This window comes from Canis aureus, chromosome 15, assembly GCF_053574225.1.
Source record: "Canis aureus isolate CA01 chromosome 15, VMU_Caureus_v.1.0, whole genome shotgun sequence".
Classification (NCBI taxonomy): domain Eukaryota; kingdom Metazoa; phylum Chordata; class Mammalia; order Carnivora; family Canidae; genus Canis; species Canis aureus.
This window is the reverse complement of record NC_135625.1, coordinates 65,081,647-65,107,924: the sequence shown is the minus strand read 5'-3', so window position 1 is coordinate 65,107,924 and position 26,278 is coordinate 65,081,647. Positions and strand designations below refer to the sequence as shown.

The 26,278-nt window shown below is 37.0% G+C and overlaps 1 protein-coding gene across 3 annotated transcripts in view; it reads right to left on the bottom strand.

The window, feature by feature from the left end:
• CNTNAP2 (contactin associated protein 2) overlaps window positions 1-26,278 on the bottom strand; it is a 1,978,697-nt gene that overhangs the window by 1,141,123 nt on the left and 811,296 nt on the right. For all 3 annotated transcript variants that reach the window (XM_077850275.1, XM_077850276.1, XM_077850277.1), the window contains one exon: window positions 9,752-9,899. In XM_077850275.1, coding sequence (XP_077706401.1) covers window positions 9,752-9,899 — 148 coding nt within the window. The remainder of the gene's footprint in view (window positions 1-9,751; window positions 9,900-26,278) is intronic.

Below are 26,278 nucleotides of genomic sequence, written 5' to 3'. Positions count from 1 at the left end.
TAGTTATAACATATCAAATTTACTTTTTATCTACTTGCATATAAGAATAGAGCATGTCCTTCATATATAACTTACTACATGACAATGTTAATTATCTCTTTACCATGTAAACTTGGCTTTGATAGCTATTAAATCTATTTTTATATTGATTTGCTTTTATTTTCACATTAATCTAGGTATAAAGTTCAAATTAACTAATAAAAGTGATATTTTTGCTCTGATGATAAGCAATTTACATATTTATAATTCAGGAAGAAGCCTCATGAAATTGTGATTGAAAATAATCTTAAATAGAAATAGCACGAGGTCTTGAAACACTGAAATCAAAAACAAATACTAAATTCTTTGCTTTATAGGACTCTTTTGGAACATCTATGAATACAGTCAGTTCAGCAAGTCTTTCAACACTGTACACAGTGCATCTATAGCACCATTCAATATGATGGAACAGAATCATACCCTGTTCAAGTAAGAAAAGAATCTATCTAGCATCAAAGAGTAATCAATTTTCATGGGAGGAGTAAATTAGGCCTGCATCGTTTACATCTGATATTAGCTCAGTTCAGCAAATATTACTTGCGTACAATCTGATCATTGACAGGATGTCAAGAACAAATACGGTAACTGTGTCTGCCCTCTCCCCCAGCATCTCACACTCTGCTATATTTTGGAATACTATGATAAAGACTTCATTGGAAATATTCACACAGTGTAACGGGTGTTAAAAAATGTGGTTCATTCTGGAAATTCAGAGAAGTCTTCTTGTTGAAAGTTGCATCTTAACTGAATCCTAGAGATAAGAGACTAAGGAGGTGAAGAGTAGAGAGGATATTGTGGTTGGAGAGAATATCCTGGACAAAAGCATGTCAAATACGCAGAGCATGTCCTGGGAAATAGGAATAATTTGTATTATTGGAGCACGGAGTGCAACATGGAAATGAGAGGATGTAAGACTGCAGAGGTAACAAGAAGGGCACTATATTTCAAGCTAACACCTTGGACTTTAGGCAATGTAGCACCATTAAAATGTCTTAGCCACAGGTATGATATGGTCAGATTTGCACTTTAGATTTAAAATTAGCAAAATGCTTCTTCACAAATAGAATTCAATAAATGCTAATGGTATTGGTGAGTCAGTGTCACAATATATTGATCCCCAAGCCAAACAATAAATCTTTTACTTCGTGTGTGTGTGTGCACGCATGCATGTGTGAACACAAAATACAAGTAACTGGGACTCTTTTATATTACACAAAGTTAAATATGTAATTTAAATAAGAAAACTTGAGTAGACTTCCAAAACCACCTATTTCTCTGCCCAGCTAAATTTATCTAAACAGAAATTCTTAGTAATTTTAGTGACTTCAGGTGTTTTCCAAAATTAATATCCACCCAGAAACTCTAAACATGACCTTATTTGGATATTTATTATATCTTTTCAGATATAATTAGTTACTTTAAGATTAGGTCAACCAAAGCTAGAGGCATCAGAATTCTGGACTTCAAGTTCTAATACAAAGCTGTGGTCATCAAGACAGGGTGGTACTGGCACGAAAACAGACACAAAGATCAATGGAACAGAATAGAGAATCCAGAAATGGACCCTCAACTCTATGGTCAACTAATCTTCAACAAAGCAGGAACGAATATCCAGTGGAAAAAAAACAGTCTCTTCAACAAACGGTGTTGGAAAAACTGGACAGCCACATGTAGAAGAATAAAACTAGACCACTGTTTTACACCGTACACAAAAACAAACTCAAAATAGATGAAAGACTTAAATGTGAGACAGGAATCCATCAAAATCCTAGAGGAGAACACAGGCAACAACCTCTTTGATCTTGACCACAGCAACTTCTTACTAGACACATCTCCAGAGGCAAGGGAAACAAAAGCAAAAATGAACTACTGGGATTTCATCAAGATAAAAAGCTTCTGCACAGCAAAGGAAACAATCAACAAAACTAAAAGGCAACTGACAGAATGAAATAATATATCTGCAAATGATATATCAGATAAAGGGCTAGTGTCCAAAATCTATAAAGAACTTATCAAACTCAACACTCAAAAAATAAAAAATCCAGTTAAGAAATGTGCAGAAGAAATGAATAGATATTTCTCCAAAGAAAACATACAAATGGCTAACAAAGACACATGAAAAAATGTTCAGTATCATTCAGCAACAGGGAAAATACAAATCAAAACCACAATGAGATACTATCTCATAATGGTCAGAATGGCTAAAATTAACAACTCAGGGAACAGCAGATGGTGGTAAGGATGTGGAGAAAGGGGAATTCTTGTACACTGTTGGTGGGAAGGCAAACTGGTACAGCCACTTTGGAAAACAGTCTGGAGTTTCCTCAAAAAGTGGGACTTTTTGCTCTATCTCCCTACTAGATATTTATCTGAAGGATACAAAAACAGTGACTTGAAAGGGCACATGCACCCAATGTTTATAGCAGCACTATCCAAAATAGGCAAAATATGGAAAGAGCCCAAATGTCCATGGACTGATGAATGGATAAAGATGTGGGATATATATACAATGGGATGCTATTCAATCATCGAAAAGAAATCTTACTATTTGCAACCACATGAATAGAACTTGAGGGTATTATGTTAAGTGACAAGTCAGAGAAAGACAAATACCATATGATCTTACTTATATACGGAATCTTTTAAATATTTTATTTATTTATTCATGAAAGACACAGGGAGAGAGACAGAGACATAGGCAGAGGGAAAAGCAGGCTCCATGCAGGGAGCCTGATGTGGAACTCGATCCCGGGACTCCAGGATCACGCCCTGGGCCGAAAGCAGACGGGAAGCCATTGAGCCACCCAGGGATTCCCCTTGTATGTGGAATTTAAGAAACAAAACAGTTGAACACAGGGGAAAGGAAAGAAAAAATAAAGCAAGATAAAACCAGAGAGGGAGGAAAAGCATAAGACACTCTTAACAATAGAGAACAAACTGAGGGTTGTTGGAAGGGAGGTGGGTGGGAGGATGGAGTAAATGGATGACGGGCATTAAGGAAGGCAGTTGATGTTAAGAGCACTGGATGTGATATGCAACTGATGACTCACAATAATTCTACCCCTGGAACTAATACTACGCTATGTGTTAACTAACTACAATTAATTTTTATTTTATTTTATTTTATTTTATTTTATTTTATTTTATTTATTTATTTATTTATTTATTTATTTATTTATTATTTATTTATTTTTAACTAACTACAATTTAAATAAAATCTTGAAAGAAAAAAAAATTAGGTCATAATGGATTAGGGTGGATATTAAATCCAATGAGTGGTATCCTTATAAGAGGGCCATGTGAAGATACAGACTCTAAAAAACAGAGAAAAGAAGGCCACATGAAGACACAGACCCTGACACACAGAGGGGAAAAAGGCCATGTAAAAGTGAAGACAAACACCAGAAAGATGCACAAACATGTCACCGAGCACGGTTGCCAGCAACCGCCAGAACTCAGGGAGACAAATGAAACAATTTCTCCCTCTGGACTTGCAGAAGGAACCAATTCTCCTAACACCTTGATTTCAGACTCCTGACCTCCAGAACTGTAGCTGAACAAATCCTGTTGTCTGACACCACACAGTCTGCGGTGCTTTGCTAAGACACCCTAAGAAACCAATACATATATACAGGTCACGACCTCTGGCCCAGGCAGCATGGGAACAGCGCACGGCATTCTGTGGTCCCTGTTAGAGGATAATCTCACCTGCACAGCATGGAAAGGACAAAACTCTGTCCTCCTATTTGTCCTTGGCTTCTCTTGACACTTTTTCCTGCCCTAGTCTGGTGTTTACTTTCCACCATGATTTGCACTGGGTGATATATCTAGGCCTTATTGATTATCCATCCAAACTGAAGGCATATACAAAAATTAGTTTAGTTGTATGTACCTTGGTTTTTCCCAAAGCACTGTCCTTACGCTTATGAAGACTGATTAAAAGCTAATATAGTATTTGTCGTCAACAATGCTACTGTTTCCACCAGTACACTGTGCAGGGCTTCTGTAAAATGAATGTTTGAGTACTGCAGCCATAAATGATTTTAAGAAATTATTAGACTGAGGCTTCTCCCTTCGGCTTCATGTAGTCCCTCTGATATGGAGTAAGAAGATTAGCATTGGTGTTTTGGGAGAAGGTTTACCGAGTCAGAAGACGTGGGGAATATCTCTAAGTTTTAAAAATAACAGCGTGCACTTGATTCAACTAAACTTGAGGGAAAACCAAATGTAGAGGGAGCAGAATAATTTAAAATGAGTTTAGATTCATTGAAATGGGAACTCATACTATCAAGACAAGTCAGGAAACAAGCAGTAGAAGCCCTAAAGGCTTCAAACTAGTGGCCTGGAACTAACCTTCTCCACCTGGAATAAAGTGAACTTTTTATTTGCAATCTTGAGAAGTACCAAATTCCTCAGGTGACAAAGGGATCACAGAAGAACTGCACAGAGGAAAGATGAGAAACACAAGGGGAATTACAGGAGCCACACATTCCAACAAAAGCAGTGCTCATGCTGAGATGTCTCCCTAAGTTCTTCCAGCAAAATTTGAAGTAAAAGAAGTTCAGCCCCATTCCCGAACCTGGAACTTCAAGACAGACCTCAGATAAATCCTCTAAGGGGTTTCAAGAAAGATGAGAGTTCATTTCTCTCTCTCACAGGAGTGATTGAAGCCTAGTTTCTCCTTGCTGGGACCCTAGCGTACACAGTGCTAACTCTTTAGAGGATAAAATGGAAGGGTGTTTCTGACTTTTCAACCTCAAATATACACAGTTCTCTTTCTTATTGAAAAATCAAAGTTCTTGACACAGTAGTTCACGAAGGTAAAAGGAAAACAAACAAACAAACAAACAAACAGGTGGCCATCTTCTAAGGGTGCACTCTAGTCTGAATTCCAGTACAGGTAAATTTAAACCACAGTATCTTTAGGAAAGTTGTCTGTCACAAATATGTTTAATGTATATATTTTTTTATTTATAAATGTGTATTTTTCTTGGAAAATATATAAACACAATTGGCATTCTTCAAAAACAGATAAATAAAAATAATCTAAACTGGACATTAGTTAAGAAAATGGGCCAGTTAGGCATCTGCTTAAAGAAATGACTAGTTATCAACTCTTTTTGACAATAAAGATTGTGTGCAGGATGATTAAATCATCATTCTCCAAATGAAGGGGGAAAAAAATCTGAGAATGCCGTTTAAAAAAATAAATGCGGGGATCCCTGGGTGGCGCAGCGGTTTGGCGCCTGCCTTTGGCCCAGGGCGCGATCCTGGAGACCCGGGATCGAATCCCACGTCAGGCTCCCGGTGCATGGAGCCTGCTTCTCCCTCTGCCTGTGTCTCTGCCTCTCTCTCTCTCACTGTGTGCCTATCATAAATAAAAAAAAATAAAATAAAATAAAAAAATAAAAATAAAAAAATAAATGCTGTAGGTTCTTTAAACTATAAAAGAACATGGAAGAAAAATAAGAAGCGCCAACCAACACGGTAGCCCAGCTGCCATACTATTTATTTATTTATTTATTTATTTATTTATTTATTTATTTATATTTATATTTATATTTTTGATTTTTTATTTTATTTTTATTTTATTTATTTTTTTAAGCCATACTATTTAAGTACAAATTCAAGTGAATTAAAATTAAACACAATTTAAAATTTGGTTCCTCAGTTGTCTCAGCTACATTTCAAGTGCTCAACAGCCAAACGTGACTAGTTGACTACAGCAGGGCAAGGGCATTTACATCATTGGTTAAAATTCAACTGAAGAGCACTGCTCTAGAGCTATTTTTGTATCTTTCCCCCCCTAAAATGATATTGATACTTGCATAGTTTCCTGTCCCTGCTATACAAATTGCCCCAAACTTGGTGGCTTAAAACAACAGCTCTGTTCTCTCATAGTTTTGGAGGCCAGAAGTCCCAAATTACTTTCACTGTGTTCAAATCAATGTGTCAGCAGGACCTCAGTTCCTCTGGAGGCTCCAGGGAGAATCTGCCCTTCTCCTCTTCCAGCTTTTGGTGGCTGTTGACATTCCTTGACTTATAAACATATCACTATTTCTGTTCCACAGTCACAGAGCTTGCATTTTCCTGCCTGTGAAGTCTCTCTGTGCCCACCTCTCAGAGAAATAGAACCCACTGTACTTAGAACGCCCTTGGAAAATTTGGGATCATCTCTCAAGGTCACGATCATTAACTTAATCCTATCTGCAAATAATCTGCCTAATTAAGTAACAGATACAGTTCCAGGGGCCATTATCCAACTTACTACAACCAACCACAGTGGTATTTTTCAACTTCCATTGTACTCCATTTTATTTTATTTATTTTTTTTTTTTTCCATTTTATTTTATATTACCAACTCATCATTTACTCCATTGGCACCTACTGGTATAATGTTAATAACCTTTTCTTAAAGTGTAAGATTCCCTCCCACCACCACCCAGAGAGGCTTCTACACTAGAAAAGCCTAGCTTCCTATTTAGCTTCATATATATATATATTCATATTCATATATATATTCATATATATATATATTTTTTCCATTCCATCTTGTGATTGCCAAAGCACAGGCTAGACGGAGAAGGCCACAATAGCACTAGCTCACAATGTAACAAATCCACTGGCAATGACTATTGACTGTGCTGTCCTGTGTTAACCCATGCCTGACTCACCCCACACAATTGGCCTTTGGGCAAACTGCATCTGCCCTTATGTTGAGTTCTAAAGTAACTCCATTGGGGCAGCCCAGGTGGCTCAGTGGTTTAGCGCCGCCTTCAGCCCAGGGCCTGACCCTGGAGAGCTGGGATCGAGTCCCACGTCGGGCTCCCTGCATGGAGCCTGCTTCTCCCTTTGCCTGTGTCTCTGCCTCTTTCTCTCTATGTCTCTCATGCATAAATAAATAAAATCTTAAAAAAAATAACTCCATTGGTAGCGTTGGCTTTAAAATTATTATTTTTAAAGAAAGCCATCTCAAAAATAAGACAACATGTCTGGATATTGTAACAAGAATAAAATAAAAGAGAGAGAATTGTCTATAAAAACTACTCAAAAACAATTAGGAAATAGATAAATAAAAGACAACCCAATTAAAAAAAAAAATAGGCAAGGGTCTTCAACAAACACTTCAAAAAAAGAGGGCATGCAAACGAACAAGAATAACCTCTGTAAAAATCAGGAAATCGTTCACTAAAATTAAAATGAGATAATGAACACCTACCAGAATGGCTAAAACCTTCAAATCAATATTAAGTGCCTGAATTTGTGAAGAAGCAGGAATTCCAGCTGTGGAAGTCTAAGTTGATACAACCACTTTGGAAAAAATTTTATCATCATTGACAAAAGTTAAATATACATATATCCTAACCTAACTTAGTATTACCCTACTCTAAGCCAACACCCCCAAGGAATGTTTATAGCACTTCTATTAAAATAACCAAAAACTGAACAATTCAAATGTTCATTAATATAAAATGAATAATTTTAGACTATTCATACAGTAGAATAAGAGTGTCAATGAAAATAATCAAGTACCTTCAATAACAGTGTGAATAAGCCTTACAATTATTAGTTTGAAGAGAAGAGGTCAGATGGGAAAAAATATATATTTTAGGATTCCATTTTTACAAAACAAAAAAAAAATGTAAAACTAATCTATGAGGATAAAAATCAGGTTTATTTTACCTTTAAAAAAAGCAGTAGTAACTGGGGGGAGGGGGGTCCTGATGGGTGCTTCTAAGGTGTCAAGAATCTAAGGTGATTCTTTTATTGACTTAAGTGATGCTCACATCGTTTTTCATTTTGTTGGAATTAAGGAGTAGGAAAGTAGAACAATGGTTGTGAGCTCTGGCTTTGTACCAGACTCACTGGTTTTTGTTTTTGGTTCTATCACTCAGGTGATGTGTCTCTGGGTGAATTTTTAACTTTCACTATTTTTATCCTAATAAATATTGCTATATTAATTGTCCCACCTTGTCTCCCATTAGCATCTTTTCCTTATTCACTGTGGTATTACTAACATTCAGCATATTTCATGACACATAAAAAGTTCTCAGTAAGTAATTATTAATAAAATAAATTACACACATCATGGCTTCCATGAAGAGTATTACATATTTTTTCATTTACTGAAAGCTGAACATGCTCCTTAGAAAATCCATCATGCAGAGAAAAAATACCACATTTTGTCTTGGTCTTCCCAATGTGCTGACAGTTAGAATATGTGTGAATACAGAGTTCTCTATCCATAATGCTCAGACCACATGGCGAGAATCCAAATTTATGTCAAGGCTCATCTTAGGCTTCTCCTAACAGGTTAAATCTTCCTCCTGAAGATCTACATTGTCCCGAAGAACCAAATCTCTATGCCTCTCTATTCATTGTCTTTGCTATAATAAACTGATAACCAAATAAAATAAACAACTCTAGAATTTTTAAATGATCCCCATGGCTTCTTTGTAGTAAGTAACCAATTCGGTCTGTACTGTTGCCCATGAATAAATAAATATGATTTGGTTATCGTGACAGCTACTATTTTCACTAATCTCTCTAACTAATTTGTACAGAGATGACAGCTTTAGATATATTTTTATTATAAACTACCAAATGTTTGGTTAATTTTAAAAAGCTTGCCAGTACGTCATCTGCCATCTTCTGGTTATAGTGAGCTATTATTTTTACGGGTCTATAGGAAGGGTAGGGGATAGACTAATAGCAGACTCCTAGGAGGAGGGAAATATTTTACCAAAGAATTCATGTTCTAAAACCAGTATTTGCAAATCGTGTATTTGCTGATTGAATCTGTACTAATCAGGGCCTCAAAATAGCTCAAACAATCTAATTCTGTGTTGGCACTGCCATCACAGAAGCAAATAAGCAAGGATAAATCTTTGGTAGATGAATCCATCATCAATTTTGGCCTGAAAGATATTCTGCAGATGAAGTTTGAAGAAACTAAGGTCAAAGTCAAGAAGATGGAGAAGAAAAGGATAGGCATATAAGAGGGCTGTAAAGAAGAGAGAAAGACAGAAGAGGAGGGGAACACTACTGGTAAAAATTTGTAGAAGCAAGACAGCAGAGCTAAGATCTCCAAAAATCCATATATTAGAGTCATTAGACATTATATATATATATATATATATATATATATATATATATATATATATAGTGCATTTGAGAAATACAAAAAAAAAGAGTTTAAAACATGATTAAAAGAAAAGAATTGTCTTAGGTGACCAAGTCAATTATTAAAAGGAGCAAATAAAACTCACAGACATAAAATATCACTGACATTAAAACTTAGTGGTTAGCTTTAAAACAGTAAAATATGAAACTGATGAGAATTGGAAGGCAGGTCTCAAGAATGCATTCAAAATCTATCACAAAGAGTCAAAATGATGGATAATACTGTAAGTTTCTGCTTTTTAAATATTGCATAAGACTTTGGGCAACCTAATTAATAAGCTTTGTCATTTTAGTCTACTGACCAAAAATCACTTTCCAAATCCTTCGCTTAAGGTATTTGTATATGTGTGTTTGTGTAAAGATGTAAAAATTTATTTATAACATACAAATAAACTTACATATTATCTATATATAACAACAAGGTAGTTTACTGTCAGAGAAAGCAAGTAATGTTAAATAATCACAATTAAACAAGTTACTGACTAAATGAAGATGACAAAATCCCCCACAAATTTCAACAGATACTCACAATAAGAACAGCCATAGACTTCAATTCTGAGCCCAATGCGGCCTTCTCCATTCCAGTCCAGAGGTACTATGCGCACGTAGCGGGCAATAACCGGATGCTGTAAATCATGCCGAACCACACTGTCAGAGTTGATGTTTCCAGGAAATGCCTGCAAAAAAAAAAAAAAAAAAAAAAAAAAAAACAAGGGGGGGGATTTAAAAAATTCAAGAAAAATGTACTTTGGAAACAATCACATTCTCTGTGTGGTAAAATACAACTAAATTTTCTTACCAATGGCAGTGTTTTATATTTTCTACTATAAACAATTTGAACAAAGCTACTATACTTCCTTTTTTTGAAAGCGAGTCTGGTTTTAAACTAGGCCAAAATTTCTACGGGTCCTTTCAAAGGTGAAAATGCACATAAATTAGAAGAATGAAACACTATATGGTACCCACTGCAGTGGGTATATCCAGTAAATATTTAAACTATGAGTTCTAATATTTTGCATTTAAATTACAATTTTTCAGACTCCAACTATTTTTCTTGCTTTTTTCAAAATCTTCTCTATGTTACCTTCCCATGCCATCATACTTTGAATTTTTTTCGAACATCAGTTCAATAAAAAGAACAATCAAATATATTGTGCAAGTGGCCAGGGTTTTCTACCTTTTTATTTGCATAAACACATTTACAGAGTTTAGGAGTCAATCAGAAATGTGTCTCTTCCATATTTTTCATTTACACAAGATTCTGTCGAAAGAGTGACTTCCCATAAACCTTCTTTACATTGATAAGTTTACACTGTTTATGTTTTTTCAGCAGAGAACAAATGGATTTTCTTCGGGCATGGCTATCATTCATTCAGGAAACATTAGTAAAACATCAATTCCATAGTAAGTATCAAGCAAGATAATATGGGGGGCATAAGCTGTCTAAAGCCATAGACACTACACTCAAAATGATCACAATCTAATAATAGGGAAAATGTCAGTAATAAAATTATAATTCAAGGAAGATTGAAAGCAATTGACAATCATAATTTAGAAGATTTAAGGCAAATAAATGAAAATTACATGTTTGTTCCATTTTAAAGCTTTTTTAAGATGTTACTTATTTATTTGACAGAGAGAGCACAAATAGGGGGAGCAGCTGGCAGAGGGAGAGGGAGAAGCAGGCTCCCCACTGAGCAGGGAGCCTAACATGGGGCTCAAAACCAAGACCCGGGCCCAAGGTAAATGCTTAACTGACTGAGTCACTCCCATTTATTCCATTTGAGGATATACTTGCTGTAGTGCCAGGTGATGGTATATAAATATTTATACCACTACCACCAAGTTACTCCTTTGGGCCTCTATCTCTGAGACATTTATAGTCTTTTGAGGCCTGAAAGAAAGCAAAGCAAAACAGTCTCCTATGTGTCTCCTCTAGTCCAAAACTTCACTGACACCAGATGCATGGGGTTTCCCACACATCAAGAAATGCTCCAATTCTCCATGAACACCAGCTAGAGGTCCTATAATTTAACTCAATTCTGACCACTATCTACTTGAAGATAGAGTCAATCCCACAGGTGAGGGGAGGAGTCCCACAAGACCACCTCACTTCAGATGCCAATCTCAAGTCTAATTTTTCACATCTGCTTCTGACAGACCAGCTATAGATAGGTTCCCATGATCTCCTCAGTTCTGATTATTTTCTAGAATAGCTCACAGAACTAAGAAAATCAGTTTACTTACTAAATTACTGCTTTATCATAAAAGGATACAACTCAGCAATGATCAGAGAGAAGAGATACACAGAGCAAGATACGTGGGAAGGGCTTAAAAACCTTCTCCAAGGGGTGCCACCCCCCCAGATCACCTACATATTGACCAGTCCAAGATATCTCCAAACGCCAACTTCAGAGAGTTTTATGGAGGTGAAAGCATTAAATATTGGCCATTGATGATTAAACTCTCCAGAAGTCTGGATGGTTCCATTGCTAACCAGACTCCCTTCTTGTGAGTATCTACAGGCTTTCCAAAAATCACCTCAAGCACAAACTACACTGTGGTTCAAAGGATTTTATTATAAATAACAATAAAATAAATACCCATTTCACATTTATTGCACTTATCACTTAAGAAAGTGTAAGGGCTTTAGGAGGTATGTGCCAGGAATGATGGACAAAGACCAAAAAGTATATTTCTTATTATAAGACACATTAACATAGGCCTAAAATAATATGTGAAAAAAATGCAAAAGGCAAGATTGAAAGAAACTACAAAAGTGCACAATATAGGTAGTAATTTCTGTAATATTTGGAGTTCTATGAAAACTATGCAAACATAAAAAAAAAGAGAGAGACTAGCTGGACAGGAGGGCAGAACGATGTTAGGGAGATAGAGGCAAGCAGAGTAGGACACAGCAAAGAACAGATTATTCCTGGCTTAGAGAAGGAACTCGGGTCTAGGCCTTAAGACACTTGGGGCCTAGACGTAGTCATGCTGACATTTTGTTCTGAATGAGTACTCTTCTAGGCCTCAATTTTTTTTTTTCCATTCCTTCTCCCTATGTCTCTCTCTCAAAAAAAAAAAAAAAAAAAAAAAAAAAAAAAGACTTGGCTGACTTATTTGCACAATCCGTTTTAGATCTACAATTGTGCATGCCCTAAAAACATGAATTAAGCATATTCAAAAATAGGTATTAAAAGATATGTCTAATTGGAAGGAAGTGTGCATAGTGGAAAATCATGGTTGTTTTAGCAAGTTCTAATTATGGACAAAATAATCTAGCATGCATTTTCTGAAAGAAATGATAGAATAAGAGCCACATTTTTAGGAGTTCCTGGGTGGTGGAAGATCATATTGGGGGCAAAAAAGACTAGGAACCAGCAATTAAGGATCAATGCCAATGTGCTGGTAAGGGGAAATAAAAAATGTGATTAGTGCCCAACTAGGAGGTCTCTTGTTAATGTGGTTTTAGACCACATGGAGGATATGGAGGAAGGACTTGACAACAGCAGCAAAGCAGAAGTTGCTGAAGATTATCTGGAGGAAGGAGCTGAGGAAAGGAATGGCAAAGGCTCAGAGTACACCAAAGATCCTCCTGACCAAATGCTGCCTTCAGAACATAAGTCCAGATGGTGGAGGAGTAGGGTCCCTAAGTCACCTGTCCCCACCAACTTACCTAGATAACTTTCAAATCATCCTGAAAACCTACGAATTCAGCCTTAGATTTAAAGAGAAAACAGCTGGAATGCTACAGTGAGAAGACTTTGTGCTTCTATCAAGTACAAGTTGTTTTTGGCCACTCTGCACTGAACAAAATGACTAGAAAGGAAAACTCACCACAAAAGAAAGAATCAGTCTTTTCTCCCACAGAGTTACAAATTTGGACTACAATTCAATGCCAGAAAGCCAATTCAGAAGCACAATTATAAAGCTATTGGTTGTTCTAGAAAAAAGCATAAAGGATTCCAGAGACTTCATGACTGCAGAATTTAGATTTAATCAGGCTGAAATGAAAAATCAATTAAATGAGATGCAATGCAAACTGGAGGTCCTAACGACGAAGGTTAACAAGTTAGAAGAATGAGTGAGTGACATAGAAGACAAGTTGATGGCAAGGAAGGAAGCTGAGGAAAAAAGAGAAAAACAATTAAAAGATCATGAGGATAGGTTAAGGGGAAAAAATGACAGCCTCAGAAGGAAAAATCTACATTTAATTGGGGTTCCAGAGGGCACCAAAAGAGATGGAGGACCAGAAAGTGTATTTGAACAAATCATAGCTGAGAACTTCCCTAACTTGGGAAGGAAAACAGGCATTCAGATCCAGGAGATAGAGAGATTCCTCCCCCCTCCCAAAATCAATAAAAACTGCTCAAAACCTCGACATTTAATAGTAAAACTTGCAAATTCCAAAGATAAAGACAAAATCCTTAAAGCAGCAAGAGACAAGAGATCCCTAACTTTATGGGAAGGAGTATTAGGTTAACAGCAGACCTCTCCACAGAGACCTAGAAGGCCAGACAGGGATGGCATGGCATATACAGTGTCCTAAATGAGAAGAACCTGCAGCCAACAATACTTTCTCCAGCAAGGCTCTCATTCAGAATAGAAGGAGAGATAAAGAACTTCCAAGACAGGCAGGAACTGAAAGAATATGTGACCTCCAAACCAGCTCTGCAAGAAATATTAAGGGGGACTCTGTAAAAGAAAGAGGAAGTCCAATGAAACAATCCACAAAAACAGGGACTGAATAGGTATCATGATGACACTAAATTGATATCTTTCAGTAGTAACTCTGAACGTGACCCCATCAAAAGGCGCAGGGTTTCAGACTGGATAAAAAAGCAAGACCCATCTATTTGCTGTCTACAAGAGGCTCATTTTAGACAGAAGGACACCTACAGCCTGAAAATAAAAGGTTGGAGAACCATTTACCATTCAAATGGTCCTCAAAAGATAGCAGGGGTAGCCATCCTCATCAGATAAATTAAAGTTTATCCCAAAGACTGTAGTAAGAGATGAAGAGGGACACTATATTACACTCATAGGGTCTATCCAACAAGAGGACCTAACAATCATGAATATTTATGCCCCGAATGTGGGAGCTGCCAAGAATATCAAGCAATTAATAACCGAAGTTAAGACATACTTAGATAATAATATACTTAAACTTGGTGATTTGAACACAGCGCTTTCTACAATTGACAGATCTTCAAAGCAGAACATCTCCAAAGAAATAAGAGCTTTAAATGATACACTAAACCAGATGGATCTCACAGATATTTACAGAACTTTACGTCCAAACGCAACTGAATACACATTCTTCTCAAGTGCACATGGAACTTTCTCCAGAATAGACCACATACTGGGTCACTTATTAGGTCTGATGCCAAAAGACTGGGATAATACCATGCATATTTTCAGACCATAATGCTTTGAAATTAGAACTAAAGCACAAGAAGAAGTTTGAAAGGATTTCAAACACATGGAGGTTAAGGACCATACTGCTAAAAGATGAAAGGGTCAACCAGGAAATTAGAGAAGAATTAAAAAGATTGATGGAAACTAATGAGAATGAAGATACAACTGTTCAAAATCTTTGGGATATAGCAAAAGCAGTCTTGAGGGGGAAATACATCGCACTACAAGCATCCATCCAAAAACTAGAAAGAACTCAAATACAAAAGCTAACGTTGCATCAAAAGGAGCTGGAGAAAAAACAGCAAATAGCTCCTACACACAGCAGAAGAAAAGAGTTAATAAAGATTCGAGCAGAACTCAAGGAAATCAAGACCAGAAGAACTGTGGAACAGATCAGCAAAACGAGTTGGTTCTTTGAAAGAATTAATAAGATAGATAAACCATGAGCCAGCCTTATTAAAAAGAAGAGAGAAAAGACTCAAATTAATAAAATCATGAATGAGAAAGGAGAGATCACCACCAATACCAAGGAAATACAAACGATTTAAAAAACTTATTATGAGCAGCTATACACCAATAAATTAGGCAATCTAGAAGAAATGGACACATTCCTGGAAAACCACAAATTGCCAAAACTGGAACAGGAAGAAATAGAAAACCTGAACAGGCCAATAACCAAGGAGGAAATTGAAGCAGTCATCAAAAACCTCCCAAGACACAAAGTCCAGGGCCAGATGGCTTCCCAGGGGAATTCTATCAAACGTTTAAAGAAGAAACCATACCTATTCTACTAAGGCTATTTGGAAATATAGAAAGAGATGGAGTACTTCCAAACTCGTTCTATGAGGCCAGCATCACATTAATTCCAAAACCAGACAAAGACCCCATCAAAAAGGAGAATTATAGACCAATATCCCTGATGAACATGGATGTAAAAATTCTCACCAAGATACTAGCCAACAGGATCAAACAATACATTAAGAAGATTATTCACAATGACCAAGTGATATTTATCCCTAGGATGCAAGGCTGCTTCAACACTGGTAAAGCCATCAATGTGATTGATCATATCAGCAAGAGAAAAACCAAGAACCAGATGATCCTCTCTATAGATGCAGACAAAGCATTTGACAAAATACAGCATCCATTCCTGATCAAAACTCTTGAGTGTAGGGATAGAGGGAACATTCCTCAACATCTTAAAAGCCATCTACAAAAAGCCCACAGCAAATATCATACTCAAGGGGGAAGCACGGGGAACCTTTCCCCGAAGATCAGGAATGAGACAGGGATGTCCACTCTCACCCCTGCTATTCAACATAGTCCTAGAAGTCCTAGCCTCAGGAATCAGGCAACAAAAAGAAATAAATGGCATTTAAATCGGCAAAGAAGAAGTCAAACTCTCCCTCTTTGCCGATGACATGATACTGTACCTAGAAAACCCAAAAGCCTCCACCCCAAGATTGCTAGAACTCAAACAGCACTTCGGCAGTGTGGCAGGATACAAAATCAATGCCCAGAAATCAGTGGCATTTCTCTACACTAACAATGAGACTGAAGAAAGAGAAATTAAGGAATCAATCCCATTTACAATTGCACCCAAAAGCATAAGATACCTAGGAATAAACCTAACCAAAGAGGTAAAGGATCTATACCCTAAAAACTACAGAACACTTCTGAAAGAAATTGAGGAAGACACAAAGAGATGGAAAAACACTCCATGCTCATGGGTTGGAAGAATTAATATTGTGAAAATGTCCATGTTACCCAGGGCAATTTACACATTCAATGCAATCCCTTTCAAAATACCATGGACTTTCTTCAGAGAGTTGGAACAAATCATCTTAAGATTTGTGTGGAATCAGGAAAGACCCCGAATAGCCAGGGGAATATTAAAAAAAAAAAAAAAAAAAAAAAAAAAAAACATAGCTGGGGGCATCACAATGCCAGATTTCAGGTTGTACTACAAAGCTGTGGTCATCAAGACAGTGTGGTACTAGCACAAAAACAGACACATAGATCAATGGAACAGAATAGAGAACCCAGAAGTGGACCCTGAACTTTATGGTCAACTAATATTCGATTAAGGAGGAAAGACTATCCACTGGAAGAAAGACAGTCTCTTCAATAAATGGTGCTGGGAAAATTGGACATCCAAATGCAGAAGAATGAAACTAGACAACTCCCTTGCACCATACACAAAGATAAACTCAAAATGGATGAAAGATCTAAATGTGAGACAAGATTCCATCAAAATCCTGGAGAACACAAGCAACACCCTTTTTGAACTTGGCCACAGCAAATTCTTGCAAGATACACCCATGAAGGCCAGAGAAACAAAAGCAAAAATGAATTATTGGGACTTCATCAAGATGAGAAGCTTCTGCACAGCAAAAGAAACAGTCAACAAAACTAAAAGACAACCTACAGGATGGGAGAAGATATTTGCAAATGACGTATCAGATAAAGGGCTAGTATCCAAGATTTATAAGGAATTTATTAAACTCAACAGCAAAGAAACAAACAATCTAATCATGAAATGGGCAAAAGACATGAACAGAAATGTCACAGAGGAAGACACAGACGTGGCCAACAAGCACATGAGAACATGCTCCGCATCACTGGCCATCAGGGAAATACAGATCAAAACCACAATGAGATCCCACCTCACACCAGTGAGAATGGGGAAAATTAACAAGGCAGGAAACCACAAATGTTGGAGCAGATGTGGAGAAAGAGGAACCCTCTTACACTGTTGGTGGGAATGTGACCTGGTGCAGCCACTCTGGAAAACTGTGTGGAGGTTCCTCAAAGAGTTAAAAATAGATCTGCCCTACGACCCAGCAATTGCAGTGTTGGGGATTTACCCCAAAGATACAGATGCAGGGAAACGCCGGGACACCTGCACCCCGATGTTTCTAGCAGCAATGTCCACAATAGCCAAACTGTGGAAGGAGCCTGTGTCCATCAAAAGATGAATGGATAAAGAAGATGTGGTCTCTGTATACAATGGGATATTCCTCAGCCATTAGAAATGACGAATTACCTCCATTTCCTTCGACGTGGATAGAATTGGAGGTTATTATTTGAGTGAAATAAGTCAGTCAGAAAAGGACGAACCTTATATGTTCTCATTCATTTGGGGAATATAAAAAATAGTGAAAGGGAATAACTGGAAAGGAGAGAAAGTAAGTGAAAATATCAGTGAGGGTGACAAAACATGGGAGACTCCTAACTCTGGGAAATGAACAAGGGGTAGTGGAAGGGGAGGTGGGCGGGGGGTGGGGGTGACTGGGTGATGGGCACTGAGTGGGGCACTTGGCAGGATGAGCACTGGGTGTTATGCTATATGTTGGCAAATTGAACTCCAATTAAAAAAAAAGTTTAAAAAAAGAAAGTGTAATCATCTGACCAGAGGAACAACACTAAAAGAGAAATAAAAAAATAAAAATAGAATTAAAAAACAAAACAAAACAAAACAAAAAAAACAGAACACAAGTCCAGCTGGTTAACTACATGTGAGCCTGGGGCTTTAGCTCAAGAGGCCTCTCCTGGTGACCCTGAGCTTTTGTTGGGCAGACAGTTGGTTGATTCTCCCCAGGATGAGGCAGTGGAGGCTGTGAATGACTATGAGGCTCTTCAAATTCATGGAAAAGAACTGAAATGGTGTGGAAAAATACAGGAGGCTTTAAACTGCTTTTTAAAGACTTGACATAAAAAGTGCAGATCCTGAAGTCATGGCTCATGACTTTAAATTTGTATAAGCAATTTAATAAAACTTGAGAATATAACCTATTTACTGTTAAAGTGAAAAAAAAGACGGATATTATATTTCAAAAGAAGAATTAATAAGATTTTGAGAGAAGGGAATAGGAGAAAATAGTATAGGACAACCTATTCCAAGGTATTAATGGCAGAAAAAAAAGGGGGGGTGGCAAAAAGGGAGGTATCTATTCTTCTCCTCCTGAGCAACTTCTCTTTCTTTGAGTAACAGCAGCTAGATTTTCTCTCTGTCTCTTTTTTTTTTTAAGACTTTATTTATTTATTCATGAGGGACAGAGAGAGAGAGAGAGGCAGAGACACAGACAGAGGGAGAAGCAGGGTCCACGCAGGGAGCCTGACATGGGACTCGATCCCGGGTCTCCAGGATCACACCCTGGGCCAAAGGCAGTGCTAAACCTCTGGGCCACCTGGGCTGCCCCTAGGTTTTCTTTAACATGTTACCCACCGTCCACCAGAATCAGGAGAGGTAGATGCCACACAGTAGCCGCAGGGGTGGGCACCTAACTTGATGAGACTCAATTTCAGCCCTTGTGGTGGGATGATTCATTCATATATGCGTTCATTCACTGATCCAATCACTTATTTATTCATTGACTCAGGAAATAGCTAAGAGCCTCTATGTACAGTATATTGCTCAAGTCACTGGGGTTACAGGAGTAAATAAGACAGAGTTTCTGTTCTCCTGGCATTTATGTATTCACATGCATAGTGAGGCAGCTAAGAAATAATAAATAAATATAAATAAGTAAATAATAAATAAATAAATAAATCATACAAATATATAAATAATACTATATATAATATATGTATATTACACTAAGTTGCATAATATGTGTTATGTTGGTACATATTAAATTACATATACAGCATGCACATACTGAGCATACTTTGCATGTTCCAGGATGGTAAGGAAGCCAGTGCTTCTGGAATACAGTGAAGAAAGGAAGAACATGGTAGAAGATGTTGGGCGAGGTGAAGGCAGAGCAAGGAGGGCCTGCAAACCATGAGCCTGCTGTGGATTGCATTTTAAGCATACCGGAAGGAAATCCATTAGAGAGTTTTAAGCAGAGTAATTACACAACTCATCATTGTTAAGACCTGGGCTACTCACCCCCACCCACTGCCACCCGCTCCCTGAATATGGTGAAGTTCCCAGGAAAACAGAAGTCAACAACATAATATAAAATACAGAATTGCGGGACTTGTACCGAGTACTTCTGAGTGGGGGGCGGTGGGGGGGCGGGGGGTTAAGGGAGAAGGGAAGAAGAGCAGTGGCACAGAGATGAGCCCTGAGGAGAAGAGAGGGGAAACTTAGTACAAGCTGGATCCCAAATGCATCACATGTGAGGAGAGAAAACAAAACAGAGCCCGGACCTACTGGCAACCAGGCTCTCCTTCCACTAAGCTCCTTCTGGTCCTTATGCTATTATAAAGGGATGAATATCAGAAAAGACAAAGTAGGAAAATCTGTAGACACATCATTCCAGCATGTAAACCCAGACATGCTGAGAATACCTCTGGGCTTTTGATTTTTTGTCTTGTTTCCTTGTTTTTTTTCTGATTTTTTTTTAAAGCAACTGAATAAATACTTACAAAGATATCTGAATGGAAAGATAATTAGTGAAGATTCAGGTATATTGTATTTGAGATTTCACCCTCACTTTGAAAGGTCACATCGAGAATTTGAGATGCTTAAAGTAGTTGCGTTTCATTGAAGTTGGGCTTCGCAGAGAGGGCACATGTATAATTTATGAACAAATGCATGTCATATGGTATTTTCTTCAGCATTCTCAGCATCAGTAAGTTGTGTGTTTTGCACTTCTTTTCATTTCCGAGCAGACATAGATTTAAGACATTATTTTAATTGAAGTTTAAAACATTTCAGAAGAAGAGTGTAGGTGTCACCGATCACTGCCTTGAATATAAAGGCATGAATATATATATGAAATGTCTCCTTTTATACAGCAGTATTTGGAAAAGTTAAGAAATACGGAGAAAAGCAAGCACTGATTTAATAAAAACAACATCTAATATTTATATATCGCTTTATTATTTAAAGAGTCCTAGTACATGCTGTATCGTTTGTGCCTCCTAGAAAAATCTTAAGTTTGTTAGGGATGCTCTTTTTTCAAATCAGGAAACTCAGTTCAGAGAACTTACTGGATGTCAAATAGCTGAGTAAGGTCAACCCAGGGCAAAGCACCAAGCTTAGGAGGCATCTCCACACTGACTTTTGTTTGAAAATAAAATTTTCAGTTAGGAATAAAGGTTTTTCTATTTAGGCACAACATATTTTATTTTTGATATTTGATACTGCATATTTGGATCCCAATTTAAAGTTTGATAATTTTTATCATACCACATTTTGGATGTATATTTGATTTCTGGCTCATTTATTACAAAGCATATTTGCCTGCACACTCTCCTTCTCTCTTCAATTTTATTTCCACAAACTTTGACAAAATTAGTATTTTCTTTTCTTACACATTTTCCCCCAAAACATGCTCCCATCGTGGTCATTAAGCCAAAGCTCCTCTGCAGCTTTTAATAGAAATAATTAAAAGGTTTGAATGACACTGTTTACTAAAAGGAAAGAAAGGCTGGTCTACTCTAGTGAATATCTCACTTTAGTAGCAATGAGTACAAGGCCATAGGTCTTGAAAAGAAGCATTTCCTTTCACATAACTTGACTCTTTCACATCTCTTTGCGATTTTACAGACAGACATGAAAAGAAAGAATAAACACGGTAAAACACTCAGCTGATACTTACAAAATATTTAAGAACTGGAAATCTGCATGAAAAATCAAAAGAATTAAAAGGTATTTTAATCTTTCCAGAATAAAACAACAGGCTTTAAAATTCAACCTTCATGGGCAGCCCAGGTGGCTCAGCAGTTTAGCATCGCCTTTGGCCCAGGTCGTGATCCTGGAGACCTTGGATCGAGTCCCACGTCGGGCTCCCTGCATGGGGCCTGCTTCTCCCTCTGCCTGTGTCTCTGCCTCTCTCTCTGTCTCTCATGAATAAATAAATAAAATCTTTAAAAAATATTCAACCTTCATTTAAACAAATGTCACACAATAATACAGGTTTTGTGGAGACATGAAAACAACCAACAAATTCATCATTGTTAAGACTGAAAAATCAATTTACAGGAGCTTGTGAATTATATGCCATTGCTATGAAATCTCCTCTACTGGCTGTGACTTGCATATATGCTTAGAAGAATAGGGTTTGGGAGGTTTTTTTGATTGTTTTTGTTTGTTTTTAACTAACAAAGCATCTATGTAACTAATAAAGCTTTAAGCTTAGTAAAGCTAAGGGAGCAATACCACGTTAAAGCTGTGCTGGTACTTGAGAGTAACTCCCCTAAAAATTGCTAAACTTTACAGCAGAAAGGGGTGTGGGGAGTGGGTGAAACAGGTGACGGGGATGAAGGAGGGCACTTGTCATGACAAGCACCATGTGATGTATGGAATTACTGAATCACTATATTATACAACACCTTAAACTAATAGAACATTGTGCATTAGCTAACTGGAATTAAAAGAAAAACTTAAAATATAGAGCAAAGAGTTAGAATTTATATATATATATATATTTATATATATATATATATATATATATATATATATATATTTGAGTTGTTCAGAATGCTAATTTTATAATCTAAACATTGCTAAAGTTTTAATAACTAAAATTTTCCCACCATGGGGTACTAAACATTTATTCTAACTGGAACAAGAGTTCAGATGGCCTAAGATAGGAAGAGGCACACTTTTTCTATAAAGCACCAAACAGTTAATATTTTAGGCTTAGCAGGCTGCACACCTCTCAGTCCCGTATTCTTTCTTCTTCCTTTTTATTTTTTTTATTTTTTTGTAATTATTATTTTTTTAATAATAAATTTATTTTTTATTGGTGTTCAATTCATTCTTCCTTTTTATTTTAACAACACTTGAAAAATGTAAAAACCATCATACTCATAGTCTTTAAAAGAACAGGGACCAGACTTAGCCCACAGGCTAGAGCTTGCCAACCCTGGGTCTGAGAGAATCTTTCAAATTGATAAATCCTCCCCTCAACTCCAATAGGATGCAGAAGTCTAAAATCATTGAAAAACTTTTCAGCCACTTGGCATTTAAAAACCAATAAACTTTGGGAAAGCATTTTGTCATCCTTTGAAGCATATAATTTATCAGACTGGAGGAAAATATATAGGGATTTAGAAGTATGCTGTGAGTGATGCATGAACTAACATTTCTCTCAAATTCACTATTATGGGGTCTGAAGTGTAACTTATGAAGTATTTTATGAAGAGAATAAATATATTTGGTCCTCCCTAAAACCTCACCTTTCAAGAAACCTAAAATAAGGGATCACAAGCTTCTACAGCAAAAGAATGAGAGTGTATATCTTAGGGCAAAGGTTTTGCTTAAAAAACTGAAAAAAAATTGTGTGTGTCTGAAACACACGGCTACTGTGTGCATAAGCCCAGAAGGAGCTCTCAGCTACAGACAAGTCTCCTGGGTGGGAAATTATGTGAGAAAAACAACACATGAATATTTTCCCATGTGTGAGAGACCTCATTTTTTTAAAATATAAAATATCTCTGCTGCAACAGAAACACATATTGATTCTTCCTTCAGTTGATGTCTTAAACCTGTGATCGTTATAATCACTTTTTTTAAAGTAGAATTTTATGTCTTACTGGATTTTAAATTTTATTTTCCCCATGCTAACAATTTATACCAAAATATAGTAATGGACTTTCCATTTTGCTGCCTTGATGTGTGTCTCCAGGCCAGGTTCCACTCCGTGCTGAGGCAAGAAGAAAAGAAGTACTTTCAAAAAATGCTGCATCTGTTACTCTCCAGATCTGGCTTTGTCACCTCAGCTCTCTTGTCATCATCTTTATGCGGCTGCACAAACATGTCTGGAAGGACCCAGCTCAGATAGCACTTCCTGAAGGTAAGGATATTCCCAGACCCTCACTCCTCAATTCCCATGTTCTGCTGGGGGTCCTCATTAACACCCCATACTCATTCTCCTCACTCAAATGAAATTACTTCATTGTGTACTTAATTATCCACCTAACGACTATTTTGGTAGTAAGCCAGCTTTGGAGTTTGTGCTCAAACCTCTGGTCCATCACTGTATCTGATGTCCCTACACAATGGTTGCTGTTCAATGAGTATCCGTTTAGTGCCTGATTAAATGAATGAAAAAAAAAAAAAAAGAGCATTCCTTAACTCCCACCTGTTTACATTTCATAGCTCTCATTATTTCTGAATGCACCAAAGCCAGTTGAGCAACCATTCACAGTAAATAAACCACGTTTTGTCATATCCTACAGAAGGAGAAAAAAAAAAAAAAAAAGCATTCTAGTCTGAATGAAGACCCTAGGCACATCAAAATAATTTTCCCAGAGGCACGGGGATATCATTATAAGTGGCCAGGAATCACAGAGATCATGCAGCAAAAAGAAAATGGTCAGGCAAAAATCATGTCAAAATCAGCAGATAAATGCTGGGAGAAATGTGAAAATTAACACACACATACACATTCAATCCCAGATGTCCTTCTCCGATTGATTTATTTCACTCAGCATAATACCCTCCAGTTCCATCCACATCGAAGCCAATGGTGGGTATTTGTCATTTCTAATGGCTGAGTCATATTCCATTGTATACATAGACCACATCTTCTTTATCCATTCATCATTTGGGGAATATAAAAAATAATGACATGGAATAAAGGGAAAAGGAGAAAAAAATGAGTGGGAAATATCAGAAAGGGAGACAGAACATGAAAGGCTCCTAACTCTGGAAACAAACTAGGGGTGGTGGAAGGGGAGGTGGGCGGGGGGTGGGGGTGAATGGGTGAAGGGCACTGAGGGGGGCACTTGATGGGATGAGCACTGGGTGTTATCCTATATGTTGGCAAATTGAACACCAATAAAAAATAAATTTACAAAAAAACAAAAAAGAAATGCAAATCAGATGTTCACACAGGTAATTCACTTGAGCTCTGCTACAAATTGGGGGTTATAAAGCCATGGCAACATGTCGTGTAGCAAATGCCAAAACATTCTATCCACATAAAAGAAGTACCACCTTCTCTGAGCACTTCTGCTCTTGACTCAATGAGAGAGGTCTTATCTTTTTCATTTTGCAGTTACAAGGTTTAGAAGTATTTTATCAGAAGAACCATTAAATAATTAAGGATTATGAGGTAAGAATGGTAATTTTACTTAGAAAAATAATAAGGTAAAATGTTTTAAAATCTAATTCTTAAATTTCTATCACTTTATTTCTTACAGGGATCACATGATGATGGTGTTTTATAGGTTTTATGCTTTGGCTCAACTGCTCTCAGCCTATCCAAAAGATTCCATCTTTTTGATGGCTTAATCATCCTCCATAGTTTATTCCTAAGATCCCTCTTCCCCTCTTGTCCTGTCTTTCCTTCCTTCCTCCTCTCCTCCTCCACTTCTTCTTTCCTTCCCTCCAGGGGTTTCAGGGAACACATGATTCTTTCTTATTCACGTTGCAATTCAGTATAGAAGGAAGGGAATGGAGGGCTCAGCTCCACCTCATCTTTCAGGGACAACATCTGGTTGTCAAGGCCACCACAGAAACAGAAGAAAAAGCAGACAGGAAGGTACAGGTCAGGGTAGGACCAGGTTTAGAAGTAGAAGATATATATATATATATATATATAGAGGATATCACTTCACACATTCCACTGGTCATGTTTCCTACTGGCTTTACTTAATCTTAGGGTGGAAGAGACTAGGAAATATAATACAAAAGGGGGACAGCTTTGATAAATGTGTAACGTTGTCTCACTGCATAGGGGTTATATGACGTCTATGCACTTCTGAAATTTTACACCTACCTATATAACAGCACTTATTATACTAAATAGTAAAAATGCATATAATCACTTGTTGGTCTCCTAATAAACTACAGACTATGTAGGCATTGATAAGGCTTTTTCTTTTTTTTATTTTTTAAGGCTTTTTCTTAATTGAGGTATAATTTACAAAGGTAAATTGCAAAGATCTTAAGTGAAGAGTTTGATCAGTTTTGAGAAATGCGTTTGCCCATGCAATCCCCTCCCCATCAAGATACAAAACATTTCTTATTAACCCAGAAACCTCCCTTGTCAGCATCCACCATCATCACCCACCTTAGTTAGTAGCACTCTCAACCCTAGTGGAAACACTTTTCCAATTTCCAACACCAGAGATTAAATTTGCCTTTTCTTGAACTTCTCATTAAAGTGATCAAACTCACCTTCACTCAGAATAACATTAAGATTCTGCTACGCTTTTGTGTGTATTCATGGTTTATTTCTTTTTATCGCTGAGTAGTATTTTATTGTATCAATATACCACAGCTTATTTAGCCATGTTTCTTTTAAGAGACTCTAGGGCAGTTTCCAGGTTTTTTTATTTTATTTTATTTTTTTACTATTTTGAATAAAATTGCTGTGAGCATTGTATAAATGCATAGGGAGAGAATTTCTGCCTCACAGAGTAGATACATGCTTAAATTTCCAAGAAATTACTGAACTCTTTCTTAGTGGTTATATCAGGCATGTAGTTATAATTGCATCAGAAAAATCTCTGCTGTATATTCTTTTTTCTCCTCTCTACTGTATATTCTATATAACTTCATTATTTTATGCATCTATATTATTTTTCTCTCCAAACTTCCCTACATGTCAAGCCATAAGAAAGAGTGAAAATAATTAGATAAATGCTATCCATTGTCGTTTTTTGGTTAATATTTGAAATGAACATAGAGTAAGAAAAGCAAAGGCAATGTTATCAAATGTAGCAAATG